Raw genomic sequence first — 19,848 nt, 5'->3', positions numbered from 1 at the left:
AAAGGGAGGACGTGGAGGTTAATCAGTATGTTCCAACAATTTGCTTTTCAGAAAAATAAAGGAACTAAAGATTATTTGTTTCACATCTGAAATCTTCAACTTGTCCCTTGCGGATAAGCAATTATGAAAATTGACTTTGAGAAAGCCTTTGACAAATTTGATTCGATTTGGAACAACTTCTCGTGCTCAAACTTCATGGGATTCCATTGAGATGGTTGAAATGGACAAAGGCTTTAACTACAATGGGAAAAACTTCTGTCATGATAAATGGGCGACCGTGGCCCTAGTTTAAAAATAGGAGAGGACTCACGCAAAGGAAACGCTCTTCTCATCTCTATTATTCATCATTTCATTGATATGCTACAAAGAATGATAAACAGACGGATCAATGCTAGCGAGCTAGTGTATTTCTACAACCTATCTGGGTAATCAAGGAAATAGGTTTTTTTTTTCAGAATTTTTTTTTTATGGCACAAGTATCAGAACAACAAATCTAAAGCAGCATATTTGATTGCATGGGAGAATGTATCAAGCCGACTTATGTGGGAGGAATGGGAATCACAGATTTTAGAATATACAATCTGGCGCTAGCATGGCCCGGACCTTTTATAAGAAAATAACAAAGTTAAAACATTTCGCCCTAAACATCAGATTTGCTAAGTTTTGTGTTAATGCCTTTAGCTAGATCAGATTTACTCTTGGCTAAAAACAGTTAGTTACTAAAGTAAATCCTCTTTTTCAAAAAATATGCAATGGAATACTATAAGGCTACGGGATCCTAAACTGCTTGGGTGCGATTGATCACTGGAGCTGAGTGGATAGGTCATGCTCAATTTTGTCGCTGTCAAAATTAGTTGAGTAAGCAGTCCACTTAGAATAAGATATTAGACGAAAGTGGAGCAGTGACTAGAGGAGCAAGGGTGATGATGAATTGAGTATCATCATTATTGCAAGAGGAAACTATTGCATCATTTTCCATTATTTCCTCTTCATTCATAATGAGATTCTCTCTTTTATTATCATTGTGTGATTTTGATTTGTTTCTCATATTAATTTGGCATCGAGTTAACAGTCGGACTGTTTAAGTGGCATAAGCTTAATAGTTCAAATATCTTATACATGGCCAGACAGTTATTCGTCTTACATGCGAAAACATCAGCCATATACCCATTTACTTCACATGTTATCTTGTTCAAATATCTTAATCAAGAAGCAGAAAGCACATATAAAATATCATCACCAGCTGAAGCTAATGGATTCAAAATGCAGGTTGTCTGCAAGACCGGAAGAACAAATGGCTGCTACTTCATGGCGCATACCATGAGGACCGCTTGTCATGACCCCAACATTCGATCCATCGTATTCCAAAAGCATCTCTGCAAGTTTGGTTTCGAGTTAAAAAGAATAGTTCATTCAAGTATCAGAATTAAAAGGAGAACAAAAAAAACACACACACTTTTGAGTGGTGGTCTTCCTCCAAAATGCACTTTAGTGGCCTTCACAAGGGACTCCTGCGAAAGGCTCTCCAACTCCCTATCTGCATTATAGAACCAGGAACTGGGAGAAATTACTGGTGTCGGCATATCAACATTTTGAATCTGTTTCGCTTCCTTAGAGTTCCCTTTCTTGTTCCTTACAACCGCCATGCTCGCTGTGGCCATTATGCAAATACACATGAAGAGCAAATTTAATGACGACTTTGCAGCGTAAGAGTAGATTTCGTTCGTGTTCTGGTCAATTGGGTATATGTAGAAACGTTGGAGAATGGCAATGAGCAGGAGGAATGCCACAAATGAGGACGCCACTATCGCAGCCAACCAGAGCCAGCCGTTGGGACCAAGAAGTGGAGCAAGGGGAGTGTCGGATTGGAGAGGCTTGAACGAAATAGTTCGGATGATGTTTTGCGCATCGTCTGAAGGTGATTTCGATATCTCTCTAGTTACGTAGGCTTCGATTTGAAGGTCCAAGCGAGAAAACGAAACATTCCCAGATATGGGGAGGAGGAGATCGAGCATGGTGAGATCAGCTGAGGTCTTGAATGCACAGATGAGGAGGACGACAGGGGTTGGTCTGTTGAGAGTGGTTCTTTGGTGTACCAGTTCGCGAATAATTGAGACAAAAGGTGTGATTCCACTGCCGCCGCTCACTAGAATTAAGGAATCGTACCTGCGTTTTATACTGTAAGATTCAGCATATTTTAAGAGTTGAAAAAAAAAACAGAGATAATAACACGTAAAGAGACCTCAGGAAGTTCTTTGACAGAGGACCATAGGGCCCTTCGACTTTAACATGGAGACAATCGTGAACAAGGGGCTTAGCTAATGTCCTGTGGAGATTTTGTGTCCAGGTTCCTTCTTTCTTGATGATCACAGACAGTCTCTCGGGTTCCAAGTTGCTGCTAGAGGTCACCGTGAATGGATGCCACTGGAGTGATGAAACGCTTGGGACGTTGATGAAAACGGTGCTCAGTGGCTCGTAAGTAAGTTCTGAAAATTAGCATCAAGTTGAATTGAAACAATGAATTACTTGGGTGCGGCATCAATATAAGAAGCACAATAACTAACTTGGGGATTTGGCGAAGTTTAGCTCGATCGCCTCCGATGGCAAAAGGCGAGCCGACACTAGCCTCGCTCTGTTTCTTGATTGCAGGAATCGCAAGTAACGATCGACCATGAAAAGGTAAACGCCAGGAAGGATAAAACAGAAGTGAGAGATGCCGACGTGCATCAGGTAGAAGAAGAGGAAGACCATGTAGAGCTGATGCGTGTAGAAAAAGAGCTCGAAAATCTTGCGTCTTATTTGCGGCACTGTTGTCGCCCACATAATTACTCCGGCGAGCAGAGCTATTTCTCCAGCCACATTGGCGACGTCGGCGTTGGCCCATTTCAGCATCTGCGATTGATGGAATCGAGGATCTAACAAGCCAGTCTTTAACTGTGTAGGACTAGTTGGTAGTATTGTTAATACCTCATCCATTTGGTTGGTGACCGCCCAGTAAATTACGTAACAAACGCCATGCGTCGAGAAGACAGCCAAGGTGATATGTCCCAGCCAAACGTGGTATCTGATACTGGATTCAGAGGTAAGCCCGAGAAGCAGCAAGATCGACGATCCACGCGTGACAGGGAAGAAGAGAAAGGCGCAACAAAGGTCCCCAACCAACGCCAAGCGGTGAGCCGCAGCGTCCAGTCTCGCTTTCCATCTGCATGCATGATGATTTATGAGCAAATTATAAATGGCACGTATATCGACGTATATATCTAAATAATTTCGATGGCTTAGTACTCTTACAATTCCTCTCTATCGTCGGAAGGTTGTAGTTTGGAGAAGTTTGTAGTCAGGTATTTGGAGTAGAACCAGATGAGGAGCACCAAAAACATCAAGCAGAAGGTTAACTCTACGCCAGAAACGATTCCCAGCGGCCAATTCACAAGCACAGGCCTCTTCCATGCCACCGTATCACTAATTGATCTGGAATCCACGTTAGAATCCTTTGCAATATCAGTAACTCGATCCGCTTAATTAATTTTATAGCAAATACCTCCGACAATTGTCGATTCTCTTCACGAGATGGAGATAAATGCAACCAATCACTGCAATGAACAGGATCGGAAATGTGTAGATCAAAATGCTGGTACCTGCGCACGCATGCAGCATCAATATACGTTCGAGAGGAGCAAGCTAAGAAAAAGAAAAAGACAACGAAAGGTGAAATTAATAGATCAAACACCTTGCCGTCCAAAGTACGTGGAGTTAGTCTGTGCCCGGAGCTTCGGCGACCAATTTTTTGTGTACGTAGCGGTAGGCATCATAATCCATATCACGAGCCAGCCGAGGAACACAGCAGTAGCAAGCAGCTGCATTGCCTTGATCAAGGCCATCTTCAATTCTTCTACTTGGTTATCAAACTTTGATGGGTTAATGTCAGCGATATACAACCACCAGACCGCGGTGCTATGCCGGTTTTATATGTTCGGAACGGTGAGGAACTAGGAAAAAACAGAGAGGGACATATGCCGTCCCCGATCCATCCACCTGCGTCGCTTAACAAGTCGCCACGCGTAGGTCAACTCTATTCTCAGTGGGTTAACAGTTGACTTGCCCATTAGCTAATATTCTGAGGTAGTACCTACAGTGTGGCACACAATTAGTGAAGTGATATCACATCCCTTTACATTTTCATTACTTTCCCTAGCGACTTTATTTCATTCCAGTTGCTTCCGTTCCTTTCCTGCTGGCAGCGGATGGGGATCAAGTGGTAGGCGGGCGGGACTCATGTTGACGATGGTGAGGTCAGCTGTCGCGGAGACAAGAGCATCACGAGGGCGATGTGGCAGCCAATGGCTGGTTGCTTGTGAATTCGGAGATCCAGCTCAAACGGGCTTGTGCCAGGCATCACCGTGCACGTGTGGGACGCGAGCGGTAGTGGCTACAGTGGCAGGAGGAAGACGGCTCGCCACGCGCACGGTTAACGGTTAAATTAAATACGCTCTTTCTAACTAAATGGAAGGGGTTTAAACTTAGCGCGTAGGTCTAACTGGTGTCGTTCCTGTATTGGTTGTTTAATCATTCCTCCGGATACCGTGTGAGACGCTAGGACTTATGCAGTGATGAGCATTGGATGCAACATGTGCATTTCCAGAGTGCTAAGCATCGTTGAAACTTTGAGGTGCGGTGTCAGAACCTAATTGACAATCACTTGCCCTATCACAAGCGTCGGTGCAACTTTGAATGGCATTTGCTGCCAATAGTTTCATGATTTGTTTGGAGGATTCTTATGTTGGTGTGATTGCAACGCCTCCTTCCCTCTTTGCCAATCTCTTCTATCATTGGAAGGGTATGGATAATAGGGTTAGTACTAAAACACACCGCATCTTTGTAATGCGCATCATAATTAATGGTAGCATTTGTGATGGGTCTTTGATTCTCTCTATAAATTAAGTTAATAACAGAAGAAGGTGAGTGAAGACAAGCTTTGCACTCACATAAGCCTTGTCCTCTGCTCCTTTGTATCCCATGACAACATCTCTGTTGGTAGTTTTGAGAGCATGAAAACTAAAACGAAGCAATTAAAATAAAGATAAAACAATGCGGAAACCATAAACACTCACAGTGATCTCCCGAAGAACCGCAACCGAAGACGTCGATCGATGAAAAGATTGCCGCTATCGGAAGCACGATCATGGAACAACCGGAAAGTGCTTCAACGTTCACGAACCAAATCCCAGCCGAATGCTCTCCCTTTGCTCTCCCTCGATCTTTCGATGCTCCCTGATCACCTCGCCAAAAAAGCTCTCTCTATCGATCTGCACTTGGACGCCTCTTATAAGAAGGCTAAGGAAGACGAAGGGGAAAGGACGCCCCTTCGTCTCCCCGGCGTTTGCAGCAAACTGCCATTTGCGGCAGCGAAAGGGACGAACCCTTTCATCTGCCGAGTATAACGCCCAACATCTCCCACTCGTCCAAGTCAATCCATATGGTCACATAGACCATGTCAGTCACATAGACTACAAGGTGATCAAGTTACGAAGACTGGAGCGAAATTAGTCACAAAGACCAAATAAGTCACGAAGACTTTATGAGGATCAAGTCACGAAGACCAGAGCAAAATTTAGTCACAAAGACCAAATGAGTCACACAGACTTTATGAGAATCAAGTCACGAAGACCAGATTAGAACATCCATTCCATACATTAGGGAAAATGGTTCGTGCGACAGCAAGCACAGTGAGCATTCAATTGCTAAGAAGATTGTCACACCTTACTTAGCTGCTCCATAGAACAAATCAGAGACATAAATGTCCATAGAACGAATCATAGACATAAATGGCTTGCCTTTACCCCAGATTAAATTATTTACATCATCATGAACATCTCTAATCCCTCATGTTGACCATATGTCAAGAGCATGTTCAACACCTCCAATCAAACAAATTATTCACAATTACATTTTATGTACTGAACTAAAAATGTAACCGGTACCAGTGAATAAATGTCGCAGATGTAAATCAATCTTTATCTTCCTTTTTAGCTAGAATCCATTCATTCTAATCAGTTGCTTTCCTAGTTATGCTCCATAGACCGAATCATCCATAGCCAATAGGAAACATGCTAAAGTAGCAGACACTGATCAGAACTTCAAGTAGACAGCTAAATAGTCACTTAGGGTAAAATCGAGATTAACTTATAATCTCAAGGGTCTCACATAGTAGAGAAGCAGGGATCCATTCTCCTACAACCCTTCTTGTCGCCATAGCACATGTGGTATGAATCACATGTTACGATGTTATTCTTTTTACCAAAAAGAGCACATGTTTTTCCCAATTTTAACATCGTACAGATTATGATCTAGACATTCCCAATGTCTAATCCTGAATTCAACATATGAATTCTAATCTGGCTTCAAGCAGATTCAGTAAATGGTGGGTGCATTTACTCCAATCATTACACAAATGATCTCATCTTGACACAAATATCAAGGCAACCTTAACTTATGAGTATGTCTCTATTCACAGCTACATAAGTTGTCCCATAAGCAACGGTCTTACCTCTATTCATACTCAACAAATAGAGATGATTGTCCATGTGAGTGGACCAATCCCAATCTGCCAACATGCTTATCGAGACTTTTATTCGAATGTAACCAAGACATATACACTGAATAGATCATGGAATTTTTTTTCATTTATCAAAATGTCTTTACAATTGTTACATTCTCCGAAGTCCCAAAGACTTCATATGCCCATGAAATGACTCTTTAGTCAATGACTTAGTAAAAGGATCAGCAAGCATATTCCGTGTAGGGATGTACTCAAGAATAATCTTTTTCTTGTCAACAATATCCCTTACAAAATTATACTTAATTTCTATATGCTTGCCTTTGCTGTGATATTTAGGATCCTTGGAAAAAGCTATCGCAGCTTGACTGTCACAGTACACAGTAACAGGACTCCCACTATCCTCAGCAATCCTCAAATGCTTCAGGAACCTTCTTAGCCAGACAGCCTCTTGCACAAGCCACATACTCAGCTTCCATTGTCGACAAGGCTACACAAGCCTGCTTCTTGCTGTTCCATGAGATGGCGCCATCATTCAGCAAGAAGACATAGCCAGATGTGGATTTTCTGTCATCAAGGTCCCCTGCCCAATCTGCATCTGAGTAGCCACTTAGGCTCATATATGATCCTTGGAAACAGAGGCAATAATCAGCTGTTCCTTTAAGATATCTGAATATCCTCTTCACCGCTTTCCAGTGTCTCGATCCTGGGTTTGACTGGAAACGACTAACTAAGCCAACAGCATAACTTATATCGGGACGAGTACACAACATAGTGTACATCAAACTACCAATAGCACTAGCATATGGTTTCTTCTTCATTTCGGCTATTTCCTCAGGAGTCTTGGGATACATACTTTTGCTCAAGATAGTACCTTTTGCAATAGACGTCTGTTCAATATTACAATCTGACATATTGAAGTGTTGCAGCATCTTAGTGATGTAAGCTTCTTGAGACAAACCCAAAAGCCTCTTTGATCGGTCTCTAACGATCTTCACTCCTAAGATGTACTCTGCTTCTCCCATATCTATTATGTCAAATTGTGATGAAAGCCAACTTTTAACTTCTATCACACTCTTTATGTCACTTCCAGCTATTAGCATATCATTAACATATAATGATAAAATGATAAGCTTTCCTTTTTCCTTTCTTAGGTAAACACAATGATCTTCATTGATCATTTCGAAACCATAAGATAATATTACTTCATTAAATCTTATGTTCCATTGTCTTGACGCTTGCTTTAGCCCATATATAGACTTCCGAAGTCTACATACTCTTTTCTCTTGGCCTTCAGCAATATAACCTTCTGGTTGTACCATATAGATTTCTTCGTCAAGATTACCATTAAGGAAAGCCGTTTTTACATCCATCTGATGTAATTCCATGTCATAGTGTGCTACTATAGCTAGGATGACACGTATTGACACAAACTTCACAACTGGGGAGAATGTCTCTTCAAAGTCAATACCCTCCATTTGGGTATATCCTTTTGCAACCAATCGAGCTTTGTATCGATTAATCGATCCATCTGCTTTCCTCTTTACTTTGAGAATCCACTTATTCCCAATAGCCCTTCGGCCCGGAGGAAGATCGACTAAATCACAAACTTGATTCTTTCTCATTGACTCCATTTCTTCATCCATTGCAACTTTCCATTCTTTTCTAACTGAGCTGCTCATAGCTTCCTCAACTGTTCGAGGTTCCTCATCATCAACTGGGAGAACCATTAATGCCTCATTCTCAATATCAAACCTTCTCCGAGGAATAATCTGACGATTACTTCTTGACAAATTACTCCCACTCGGTTGACTAGATTCAGGCATCTCCTGATTTGTTGATAAAGGAACATTATCCTCCTCCTCTATCTCATATAAAGGAATTGTCTTATCAACTTCACCTCGTGTTGGGAACTCAGTTTCTAGAAAAGTAGCATCTCTTGACTCTATCTCAGAGATGGTTCCATTTTGTCGCTCACCAATAAAAACATAACCCTTAGAGGTCTCAGAGTACCTTATAAAAATACACTTCTTACCTCTGGGTCCTAGTTTTCCATATTCGTGAGTCTTATCATGAACGTAGGCAGCTGACCCCCAAGGTCTCAGATTACTCAGATCCGGCTTTCTGCCTGTCCAACGTTCATGTGGAGTAGATGGAACTGACTTTGAAGGCACTTTGTTAAGTATATAGGTCGCTACTAATAATGCATCTCCCCAATAGGAGATTGGCAAATTAGCCTGCGCCATCATAGACCTAACCATTTCAAGAAGAGTCCTATTTCTTCTTTCAGCAACCCCATTTTGCTGTGGAGTTCCAGGGATAGTAAGCTGTCTAATAATCCTTTTCTCATTACACATTGTCTTGAACTGATCAGACAAATATTCTCCTCCACGATCAGTGCGCAAAGTTTTAACCTTACGTTCCAATTGATTCTCAACCTCGTTCAAGTAACGAATAAAGCAATCCAATGCTTCAGATTTGTGAGAAATCAAATACACATGACCAAAACGTGTGAAGTCATCGATAAATGTAATGAAATAAGAACTCTCATTTCTAGCCTTCACATTCATTGGACCACAAATATCCGAATGAATTAATTGCAATGGTGATTCAGCCCTAATAGCCTTACCAAACGGTTTCCTAGTCGTCTTTCCAGCAAGACAATGCTTACATACAGACAAGTTAATCTTAGCATGAGTGCCTAATAGGCCCTCCTTAGCTAACCTATTCATTCGTTCTTGTCCTATATGTCCCAATCTAGCATGCCAAATTTCATCATTAACATCAGCATTACTAGTAAGAGCAATGTTTAAAAAACAACTATTATTATTTAGTTCTACATCAAGAACCATAAAACCATTTGTTACATAACCATATCCAATTAACACAGAGTTAATTCGAAGTTCCACACAACGGCTATAAAAATTTACATTGTAACCTAAATCAAGAAGACAAATAACGGAAACCAGATTCCGTCGAATCTCAGGAGCGTACAAGACATCATGTAGAAACAAGGTGCCTCCACCACGTAGGTTGAGCTTGCAAGTGCCAATTCCTTTGACTTCTATTCTTGCATTGTTTCCTACATATATCCATTGGTTGCCAGCTGGTACCCGACGGTACTCCACATATGTAGCTCGATCACGAGCTACGTGATTCGTTGCTCCTGAATCTACAATCCACAAAGGATACGAATCAGCTAACAACACTGTACTTGCAACATATTGTTCGTGGAAAGAAGATAAAATTGTTTTTACCTTTTTAGGCTCAGTACAATCCCGAGCAAAATGACCCTTCTTGCCACAGTTGAAGCAGGTCAACTTGCTCCTAGGTTTTTGTCCATTTTTCTTTCCTTTCTTCTTGATTTGGTTTTTCGCAGCAACAGCATTAACCTCCTTTCCTTTCCTCTTTCCTTTCTTGAACCACTTGTTCTTATTCTTAGAACCAGAACCTTCAGCTACAAAAGCTTGACCCGAAATCCTTGCGGATTCAATCCTCTCCGCCTCAAGTTCCACATGGCGTGAGACATCAGTGAAAGTCTTAATACTCTCACTATGGGTCAGGTTCTGTTTCATCGTTTCCCAAGAATCAGGAAGGGAACGGATAACTGCCTGAACCTGTTGTTCATCGGTCAACGTATAACCTGCAGTCTTCAGCTCTCGAATCATGTTACCCATCTCCCTGAGATGTTGGGCCATGGTAACATTCGAGCGCTTCTTACAACTATCAAACTTGATAGTTAGATGACGGAGCTTACTCAGACTGACTCCACTGTACTTCTCTCTAAGGGCTACCCAGACGGCATGAGCCGATGGTAATGGCTCATACTCAAATATTAGGTCATCTATCATTGAACTAATCAATATGCCCTTAGCAATGAAGTCCTTCCTTTTCCATGCTTTATAGGCATCAAGGTCACGTCTGTGCTGTGCTGAAGAACCATCAACCGGTTCCTCCATAATTTGGTTTATAGCCTCCAGAACTTCTTGTTCCTCAAGAACATATTGTATCTTGAGGTGCCAGATTTTGTAGTTATCCCCATATAATTTCTCACCCTTATTGAGTTCAGCTATGATGTTTTTAGTTGCCATGATCTACATAAATAAACAAATTATTTATTATTTCAGTGTAATTCATATATGTGCAACTATTTATTGACTCAGTGTAAATTAGAGTTAGTTTACAAAATCAAGTGATAACATTGTTTCCACTCATCATTTGTATGTTCTAATCTAATCAACACTAATGAATTATATTACACATATCTCAACTAATGAACAAATCATTTTATATGAACAAATCATATTTATATGAACTAATCATATTTATATGAACTAATCATATCATGAAATGAACTAATCATTTCCAAGTTAGTTAACATATAACATAACTTTTATTACATAATTTTGTTCGTACAAAACAACAAAAATTATTACATGACTCAAAAACTAGATGAGCTAACACTGTTCGTACATAACGACAGTAACAGAAAACTAATAAACTAGATAGGCCAGCACTGCTCCCACTAGGACAAACACTAGTATAGCAGCCAACACTATCCCTTTTAACCTAGACTCATTTGGGATAATCTCAGATGGGGTAGCTTCAGGATTCTCCATTAGATCCATTTCTGGATCTTCCTTGAGCATCTCCTGGTCCTCTTCAGACTCTTCAGGCTCTTCTTCATCCATATGGTGAAGTAGTTCCTCACACAGTACTGAATATGTGACACGCCCTTGATGACGCCCCCATACATAGTCTGCTATTATCTTGGGATACTCTGGCAATGAATGCATCAATGCCCAGATCCTATAACTGTCCAGGACTGGAAACTTTTCTTGTTCAAGTTTCCAAAATAGTCTATCCAGCCGTCTAACATGTCCGTCAACTCCATAAGCAGACTTATACTCTATCTCCTGAATCTCCTCTCGGAGCTGGTTTCGCCGCACTTCGCGACGAGTCAATGTGGTAATCGTCCGTGCCATCTGAAAAATTGAATTTAAATAAGTCAGTACAAAACCGACTAACCAGTACAAAACCAGTTTAATTCAATTTATACAGGCATACCATCATTATAAATCAAGAAAAACAAATCTTCTCGATTTTCAGGAGTTTAAGTGGACTGACCCATTAGACCGGTCAATCAGGAGTCTGGATGTTAAACCTAGTCTATTGTCCTTATTAGAACTAATCTAATTGGACCTATATTCTGTTCTCGTTTAAGCCCATTTGAGTCAATCACAGACTTATTAATCAAACTCAGGTTCGTTTGACTCGTCCAATTGCCCATTGGATTAAGTCTGACTCATTAGAACAAATCCAATGTTTCTGATCAAATTTTGACACAACGGAACTAATCCGGTCATATTTGATCAGCTCAACTTCTATAATCAATATCACCCTAATTAATTCAATAATAAACTGAGCTGGTTAAACCAACAAATAATTTGAACTAGCTTTAGATATTATTGAATCAAATTGGTCTGCTTAAATTAACTAATAATTTAAACCAGATCGGGGTTTGATCGATCAAGTTGGTAGGGTTCTATTTTCGATAAATTGAACCATAAATTAATTAAATATATTTATTAATTAATAATACATATCTATATGTATTTAATTAATAAAAATATTTAATTGTTCATATCGTGAAGAAGGAAAATTAAAATCAACATGCATACATTTTTTTTCTTTCTTACACGATTTTGTTTTTTTTCACAGTGCTTCATTAAACATACTGTTCATGCCTTTTTTTTTTTTTTATTTTCACTCTGGAATCGATTCATACCTTCTCTTGAATCAATTCATGTGCATGATATACTGTGCTTCGAGAAAAAAAAAAACTATTCATGCATTTAATCGATTCATGAATCGATTGAGTTCATTTTTTTTCTTCGTCAAACAGCACTGTACGTGATTTTAATTTCTCTTCAATCGATTGAAATTTTCAATCGATTAATGAATCGATTCAACACTGTTTTTCTTTATCTGTCGCGATTTTGAATCGATTGGAATGGAAATTCAATCGATTCAATTTACTGTTCATCTTCTTCTTCGCGACAGAAGAAGGAAAAACGCGAGCTTTCTCGCATCGATTTCCATGCTTTCAAAACTATGCATGCTCTGATACCATTGTTGGTAGTTTTGAGAGCATGAAAACTAAAACGAAGCAATTAAAATAAAGATAAAACAATGCGGAAACCATAAACACTCACAGTGATCTCCCGAAGAACCGCAACCGAAGACGCCGATCGATGAAAAGATTGCCGCTGTCGGAAGCACGATCACGTACGGAACAACCGGAAAGTGCTTCAACGTTCACGAACCAAATCCCAGCCGAATGCTCTCCCTTTGCTCTCCCTCGATCTTTCGATGCTCCCTGATCACCTCGCCAAAAAAGCTCTCTCTATCGATCTGCACTTGGACGCCTCTTATAAGAAGGCTAAGGAAGACGAAGGGGAAAGGACGCCCCTTCGTCTCCCCGGCGTTTGCAACAAACTGCCATTTGCGGCAGCGAAAGGGACGAACCCTTTCATCTGCCGAGTATAACGCCCAACAATCTCAAGGGGGATTTGTCAAAAAAAATGGATTCATAATTAAAGAGTTTAGGAGAAGTGCAATGATTCTTTCAAATTCATTATTCTCATGACCATGTGTGTCTCACTATTCCTTATTTTCAAGTGTTATAATGCAAGAAATGAATAAATAGGTATGTGTGTTCTCGCTCAAGAGGCAGTGCTATAGTCTACTTGGCATGGGCGTGGATGAAGTAAAACTTGAGAAGGTTTCTCCAGGTATCCAAGTGTTGATTAGTTTTTAGCTGAGTGCCCTAACTTGTATTATGTTTAATCTTTCTATAAAAGATGAAATTCATTATCCTGAGAGTTCCTCCCTCGCGACTGCCTTATACCATTGAGATGGAATAAATTAGGAAATCGAAACTAGAGAGGGTAATTTCTCGATCTTTGTCTGGATTCGATCCTTACTCAATTCTATAAATCTATCGTGTGATGATCAACACGATAATCAACTCGGCTATGCCTGAAGTTGTATTGCATTATGTTTAATCTAATGGAGTTACAAGAGGTGCTGAACAAGTTAAAGGAGTACTACATGCATGATACGGCCCAGAGTGTATTATCGTTGAGGGTTTGTTCTCCCAGCTCAAGGACTCACAACGTTTTATAGCCTTGACTTAGGGAAGGACGGTTTAGCTCCCTCTGCTAAGTGAAGTTGTGCTTAACAAAGGATTCAGATTTGAGATTTGAGCATTTAAAGTGTTGAACAAAAATAACATCTATATATATGGTATGTCATTTAGGGCTCTAACATGGGGTGAGTATATAAATTTCCAGATAGCACAAATCAGACAGTAAACACATGAACACGACTCACTGAAAAAAGGGAGGCTTTTGATTTTGGTCATAGTTAGTTGATCTACAGCAATTCAATTCACGAAGAAACACTTGGCACCTAAAATGCAAGCATCCGTTCCGAAGAACAAAAATATTGTAATCGAAGACAGAAAAAGCTGGTAAAACAGCAACCCGAAGGGGAGTACATGTACAAGCTCCCATCACTGCAAACAAAGGGAAAGCTGCTCTCGCTGCTGCTGCTGCGGCTACGACTTGTGTTCCTTTCCTTTCCTGTTCGATCACTCTCATCTGATCCACTTCCTAAAGTCAATGGAGCATCTTTTCTCTTCCCTAAGCTGACAACAATGTCATCAGCAGGCGTTGATGTAGCCAAAGATCCGGTGCACCGCTGTCGCAATCTCATCCGCTGTTAGCAATTGGCACTCTTCCTCCATCTGTTACGTATATAGTCAAAATGTCACCAGCTTAATTTGCTAACTTCAAGCGGATTAATTAGCTGCCAATTAACCTTGAGGTTGAGAGAGTAGAGGACGGAGCAGGGGTCGAGTGAAGTGATGTTGAGGTGGAGCACAGAGAGGTGCAGTTCCTCCATGGCCGCGATGGCGCTCACTAGTTGACCTTTCCGTCGCCGCCCGGCTACCTTGAGGCTCACGTGCCCTTGGATCAGCGTCGCCTCCACGTCCACCCCTATGCCCTCCTCCTCGCCCTCAGAGTAGTTCCTGTATTGCGGCGACACGAAGAAGCCGTCGTGGAACGCGTCCGCGATTGCGCAGGTGACAACGTCGTCGTCATTGGGTGCCCGCTGCCGCTTCTGTGCTTGGAGGGAGACGAGGTGCTGCTCTAGCTGCTTGACGAACTCAATCGCACCGCCGATGATGGACGCTTGGTCGCCCTTCGATGTCATTAAAAGCAAACAATGAAGGAGAAATACAAAAACAAAAGTAACAAAGGATTTCAGAAGGTGTGTGTCTCATTGGCATACGCGTTGGACGTAGGAGGGTGGCATGAGGGAGCGGAGAGTGGCGAGGTAGTCATTCATAAGGCGGCGGCGGTTGCGCTCCACGCCAATGTGGGTAATCCGCTGGCTCTCCGCCTCCACCGCGTTTTTCGACGCCGACGCCGATCGTGGCCTCTTCCGCTTCCTCCGCTCGCTCGATCCCGCCGCGAGTGCCACCGCGGCAGGGGTCCGATTGTGGTGGACGCCGCCTCCGCTGACGACGACGACGACACCACTTGCTGGACGCGCGTCCGACTCGGAGGCGTGAGTGATGCAGCTCTCGAGTTGCTCCGCTGCGCGGGAGGACTCAAAGGCCGCCTCTCGCAGGTAGGTTTGGCTCTGTAGTCGTCGCAGAAACTGCAAGTTGGTTTCTTGGGGGAAGAAACTTGGGTGCTCTGCTTCAGTGGTCTCCTTTCCGCCGGATTGCATGAGAAGTTGCAGGAAAGGTGTTCGATGACAGAACAGGCTCCCATATCTCATCATCTCAAATAAGCCAGGCTCCAAGCACTCTGAGCCCAACACTTCCCTCTCCAACTGTTATGTTTCAAAGAATCAAATTATTAAAAAAAAATTAAGCAGTTCCCACTGCTTGCATTAATGGAATATCCAATAATAGGAGTCGATGTAGAACTTTCATCGATCGACGAGGTGGTGTTCTACCAGATAGAAAGAGACAGGAAATTAAGGAAGGTACCATAGTCGAGTGGAGTGTGCGACTTACAAGTGGGTCATGAATGGGTCCTCGGAGCTGCTCCATGGAAAGAAGCTGATGAGAGCCAGCAACACTAGTAAGTACCTCAGCAACTACCTATCCTCTTCACAATCGAAACAAGCTTAATTCTTCTGCTCGTTGATTCCCCTCTTCATTTATGCTCAATTAATGCATTGTGGCCAATTAATGCCTGGAAAGAGGAGGCGAAGAAGCTTGGAAAAAGTGATACACTTGTGACATTGCACACAAACCACAGCTAATTGAGAGCGAACCGTTGTATGGATGGAGCGCGTAGCTAGGTAGAGGCAGAGCGAGGAAGGAGTGGGATAAGGGGAAGAGGTGAGGTTGAAGGAGAAAGGATGAGGTTTACCGCTACAGATTTGGGGATTGAGGAGTGTCTGTTTGTGGGAGGCGCCCCATGCATTGCATTATTGTCTGGGTGGCAGATTTGTACAGATGCGGAGACAAAGACAGAGACAACAGACGCGGGGCCGCTTGCCATCTTCTTTCTCTTTCTTTCCCCAGTCTCTGCCCCCCCCTCTCTCTCTCTCTCTCTCTCATCGCCTTAGCTTCAGTCCTTGACCGCGCTTCGACTTCGATGGCAGATGCAGCCAGAAAAAGGAGCGGGCAGTGATTAAAAGGGTCTGCAAAATCTGTTGGGAAAAAAGAAATTACGGGAGAAGAAAAATTACAAGAGAAGGAGAATTTTTAGAAGAGGAAGAGAATAAAAAAAAAATATTCCACTTGTTATATTACATATTTATTGGATAATCATTACTAATTTATATTTTTTTAATATATATTTATAGATTTATTAGATAAGTACTAATAATTTATATATTTTTTAAATTCTATCTCCACGAAACTCTTATTCTTATCATAACACTTCCTCAATTTCTATCCTATCACAAACTATTATCAATAATTGTCACCTCATCATTCTATTTTCATAAACTTTTATCAACATCTTTTATCTCTAAAATAAAGTTTAATTCTTAACACTTCCTCTTAAACTTGATTTTGTGACTTTACGCAAATCAAGTTTAATTCTCAACTGCATTTTGATGAAGTCTTCAAATTTGAGTGGCTTTGTAAAAATATCAATAACTTGATCTTTAGTCTTCATATAGACTAGTTCCACATCTTTGTTTTTCACATGTTCGCGAATAGAATGAAAGCGAACATCAATATGCTTACTTCTTTGATGATATACAGGATTCTTCCCCAATGCAATTGTCGATTTGTTATCAATGCAAATTTGAGTTGCTTCATTTTGTTCAAATTTTATCTCCTTTAGCAAGCTTCTTAGCCATATAACATAACTAACACATGAGGATGTTGCTTTATATACTCTACTTCACAAGTGGAAAGAGTAACAATAGGTTATTTTTTTGACATTCAAGAAAATGTCGTATCTCCAATGAAGAATGCAAAGCCGGAAGTGCTTCTTTGATCATCACAGTCTCCACCCCAATCACTATCTAAATATCCAACAAGTTGAGAGTTGTTAGAGTGAGAATAAAATAGTTCGCAATTCAAAGTATCTCAGACATAACGAAAGATTCGCTTGACCGCCTTCCAATGAGTCTCTTTAGGCTCCTCCATGAACCTGTTTACAATACCGACTCCATATAATATATCTGATCGAGTACAAGTTAGGTACCTCAAGCTTCCCACCAAACTTTTGAAACGTGTGGGATCAACCGTCTTTACTTTGTCACTCTTGGATAGCTTTGTTTCGTAGTCCACTAGTGTGTTAATTCGATTACAATCATCCATTCTAAATCTCTTGAGGACCTCCTTTGCATATTGTTCTTGAGTCATAAATACACCATCAATTCCTTGTTTCACCTCCAAGCCGAGAAAGTAAGACATAAGCCCCATATCGATCATATCAAATGCTTTTGCCATAGCTTCCTTAAAAAGTTTTATCATTTGAGGTGAACTTCCTGTCAAAATTAGATCATCTACATATAATGATATCAATAAAATGTTATCATTATTTTCTCTTACATAAAGAGCATGCTCATAAGGGCATTGCATAAAGTCATTTTTTTTTAAGTATGCATCAATTCTTGAATTCCATGCTCTCGGTGCTTACTTCAAGCTATAGAGAGCTTTCTTCAATTTCAACACCTTTCTTTCTTGCCCCCTCTTGATGTAGCTAGCCGTTTGTTCAACATAAACTTCTTCTTCTAAGTAGCCATTAAAAAATGTCGATTTGATATCAAGCTAAAATATTTGCCACTTTAGTTGAGTGGTTAAAGAGATTATCTACCTTATAGTTTTCATTCGGACAACGGGAGCAAATACTTCTTCGTAGTCCATGCCGACCTTTTGTTTGTAGCATTTTTCCACAAGTCGCGCTTTGTACTTTTCTATTTCTCCTTGAGCATTTTTATTCACTTTATAAACCCACTTTACGCCGATGGGTTTGTGGTCATCAGGCAAAGTAGTAAGATGCCAAGTTTTATTCTTCTCAATTGCCTTCATCTCTTCATCCATAACTTTCTTCCATTTGTTATCTTAAATAGCTTCTTCAAAAGATACAATCTCTTCATTAGCATAAAGACAAATGAGATTAAGTGGAGTTGTCACCTCATATAATTCTTAAAGACTCTTTATCTTTTGTTGTGGAGGATTTTCTTCATTTGAGGATGATGAAAAAATAGGCGACGGTGGTGGACTTGGTTCTTTCTCCTTCACTTGTTATTCTTCTTGAATCATCACCATATTAGTATTCCAATCCAAGCACCATCTTCTTGAAATTCAACATCTCTACTTATGATGACAATTCTGTTCACTGGATTATAGAGTCTGTAAGCCTTCGATCTTGCATCATAGCCAATGAAAATGTAAGGTAAGCTTTTATCATCAAGCTTCGTTCTTCTTTGATCCGAAATATGTGTATAGGCAATACATCTGAAAATCTTCAAATGAGATACACATGGCTTGTATCCAGTCCATGCTTCTTGAGGTGTAATTCCTTCTAGATTCCTTGTAGAAGATCTATTTAGCAAATACATCACACAGTTTACGACTTTGGCCTAAAATTCTTTAGGCACTTCTTTTGTTTTTAGCATACTTCGAACCATGTCAAGAATAGTTCGGTTCTTCCTTTCAGCAACTTCATTTGTTGAGAGGAGTAAGGTGCGGTTTAAGGCCTCCAGATGTCATGATTTTTGCAGAATTTTTCAAATTCTTTTCAGGTGAATTCACCACCACGATCTCACTGCATTACCTTGATAGTATAGCCGGATTGATTTTCTACCAATCCTTTGAATTCCTTAAACTTCTCAAAAGCATCGTCTTTATTCATCAAAAGATAAACCCAAGTTTTTCTACTGAAATCATCAATAAAGGTTAGAAAATATCGACGACCTCCAGAGGAGGTCGGAGTGACTGCCCCACATATGTCTGTATGAATGAGTTCAAGAGGCTTCTTAGCTTGGTTGTGCGATTCATTCGGAAAATTTGCTCTAGGGTGTTTGCCAAGAACACACACTTCATAAATATCATCTTGGGTATTAATATGAGGAAGATCATTCACCATTCTTTTGCTTAAGAGAAGCTTTAGAGCTTTGAAGTTCACATGCTCGTACCTCATGTGCCATATCCATGTATTATTCTTTATGCATGCACTTAAACATTTTGCAGTAACATGCTTAATATCAAGAGAAAACATCATATTTTTAAACATAGGAATATGAGTAATAAGTTTGCTTTGCTTTCTCAAACGAAGACTACCATCTTTTAGTTGCATATTAAAACCTTTCTTAAGTAATTGTCTAAGACTAATAATATTAGTTTTCATGTCGGGCACATAATAAACATTAGTGATGTATGTGTGAGCTCCATCTTTAAGTTTGATGAGAATCTTACCGACGCCTCTTACTTGGTTTTTGGATGCATCTCCAAACGAGACTTGTCCATTCACCGTTTCATCCAACTCGACAAACATATCTTTATGCCCGCACATATGATTGCTTGCCCCAGAGTCTAAGTACCACAAATTTTTATTTATGGAATCTCCATCCTTTCTTGCTAGCAAAACTACATTATTGTCATTGCCTTCTTTTGATGCGTAATTAGCATTCCCTTGCATATTGTTAGAGCGGCATTTCGATGCATAATGTCCAAATTTGTTGCAAGGATAACTCTTACATTTCTTTTGTCATACCTTTGGTTTATACCTTAATTGTTGTCT

At 40.5% G+C, this 19,848-nt stretch overlaps 2 protein-coding genes across 3 annotated transcripts; both read right to left on the bottom strand.

Moving 5' to 3' along the window:
- Positions 1-1,065: 1,065 nt before the first annotated feature.
- Positions 1,066-3,977, bottom strand: LOC122052921 (ferric reduction oxidase 2-like). 2 transcript variants are annotated; one of them, XM_042614666.1, is made up of 8 exons: positions 3,731-3,977; positions 3,542-3,638; positions 3,292-3,471; positions 2,968-3,202; positions 2,565-2,892; positions 2,243-2,486; positions 1,457-2,166; positions 1,066-1,376 (listed from the first exon to the last, which is right to left on the bottom strand). In XM_042614666.1, the coding sequence occupies exons 1-8, from the start codon at positions 3,879-3,881 to the stop codon at positions 1,237-1,239; spliced, it is 2,085 nt and encodes a 694-aa protein (XP_042470600.1). In that variant the 5' UTR covers positions 3,882-3,977; the 3' UTR covers positions 1,066-1,236. The 2 variants fall into 2 exon arrangements, with proteins under 2 accessions (XP_042470600.1, XP_042470601.1); XM_042614667.1 differs by having other exon boundaries at positions 3,292-3,462.
- A 9,974-nt stretch (positions 3,978-13,951) lies between these two features.
- Positions 13,952-16,041, bottom strand: LOC122052920 (transcription factor bHLH57-like). Its single transcript, XM_042614665.1, has 5 exons — positions 15,914-16,041; positions 15,651-15,831; positions 14,915-15,463; positions 14,441-14,824; positions 13,952-14,366 (listed from the first exon to the last, which is right to left on the bottom strand). Exons 2-5 carry the CDS (start codon positions 15,684-15,686, stop codon positions 14,283-14,285), a joined length of 1,053 nt encoding a protein of 350 aa, XP_042470599.1. The 5' UTR covers positions 15,687-15,831; positions 15,914-16,041; the 3' UTR covers positions 13,952-14,282.
- Positions 16,042-19,848: the final 3,807 nt, after the last annotated feature.

This window comes from Zingiber officinale, chromosome 3A, assembly GCF_018446385.1.
Source record: "Zingiber officinale cultivar Zhangliang chromosome 3A, Zo_v1.1, whole genome shotgun sequence".
NCBI classification, from domain to species: Eukaryota; Viridiplantae; Streptophyta; class Magnoliopsida; order Zingiberales; family Zingiberaceae; genus Zingiber; species Zingiber officinale.
Note: the sequence above shows the minus strand (reverse complement) of the source record. Positions and strands in the feature narration are given on the sequence as shown.

Coding starts and splice junctions, on each gene's coding strand:
- LOC122052920 (XM_042614665.1), bottom strand. CDS start 15,686: ATGGAGCAGCTCCGAGGACCCATTCATGACCCACTT. Junction 15,464..15,650: donor GACCCATTCATGACCCACTT/GTAAGTCGCACA, acceptor GAAACATAACAG/TTGGAGAGGGAAGTGTTGGG. Junction 14,367..14,440: donor TCTACTCTCTCAACCTCAAG/GTTAATTGGCAG, acceptor TATACGTAACAG/ATGGAGGAAGAGTGCCAATT.
- LOC122052921 (XM_042614666.1), bottom strand. CDS start 3,881: ATGGCCTTGATCAAGGCAATGCAGCTGCTTGCTACTGCTGTGTTCCTC. Junction 3,472..3,541: donor AGAATCGACAATTGTCGGAG/GTATTTGCTATA, acceptor CGTGGATTCCAG/ATCAATTAGTGATACGGTGG. Junction 3,203..3,291: donor TCCGACGATAGAGAGGAATT/GTAAGAGTACTA, acceptor TCATGCATGCAG/ATGGAAAGCGAGACTGGACG.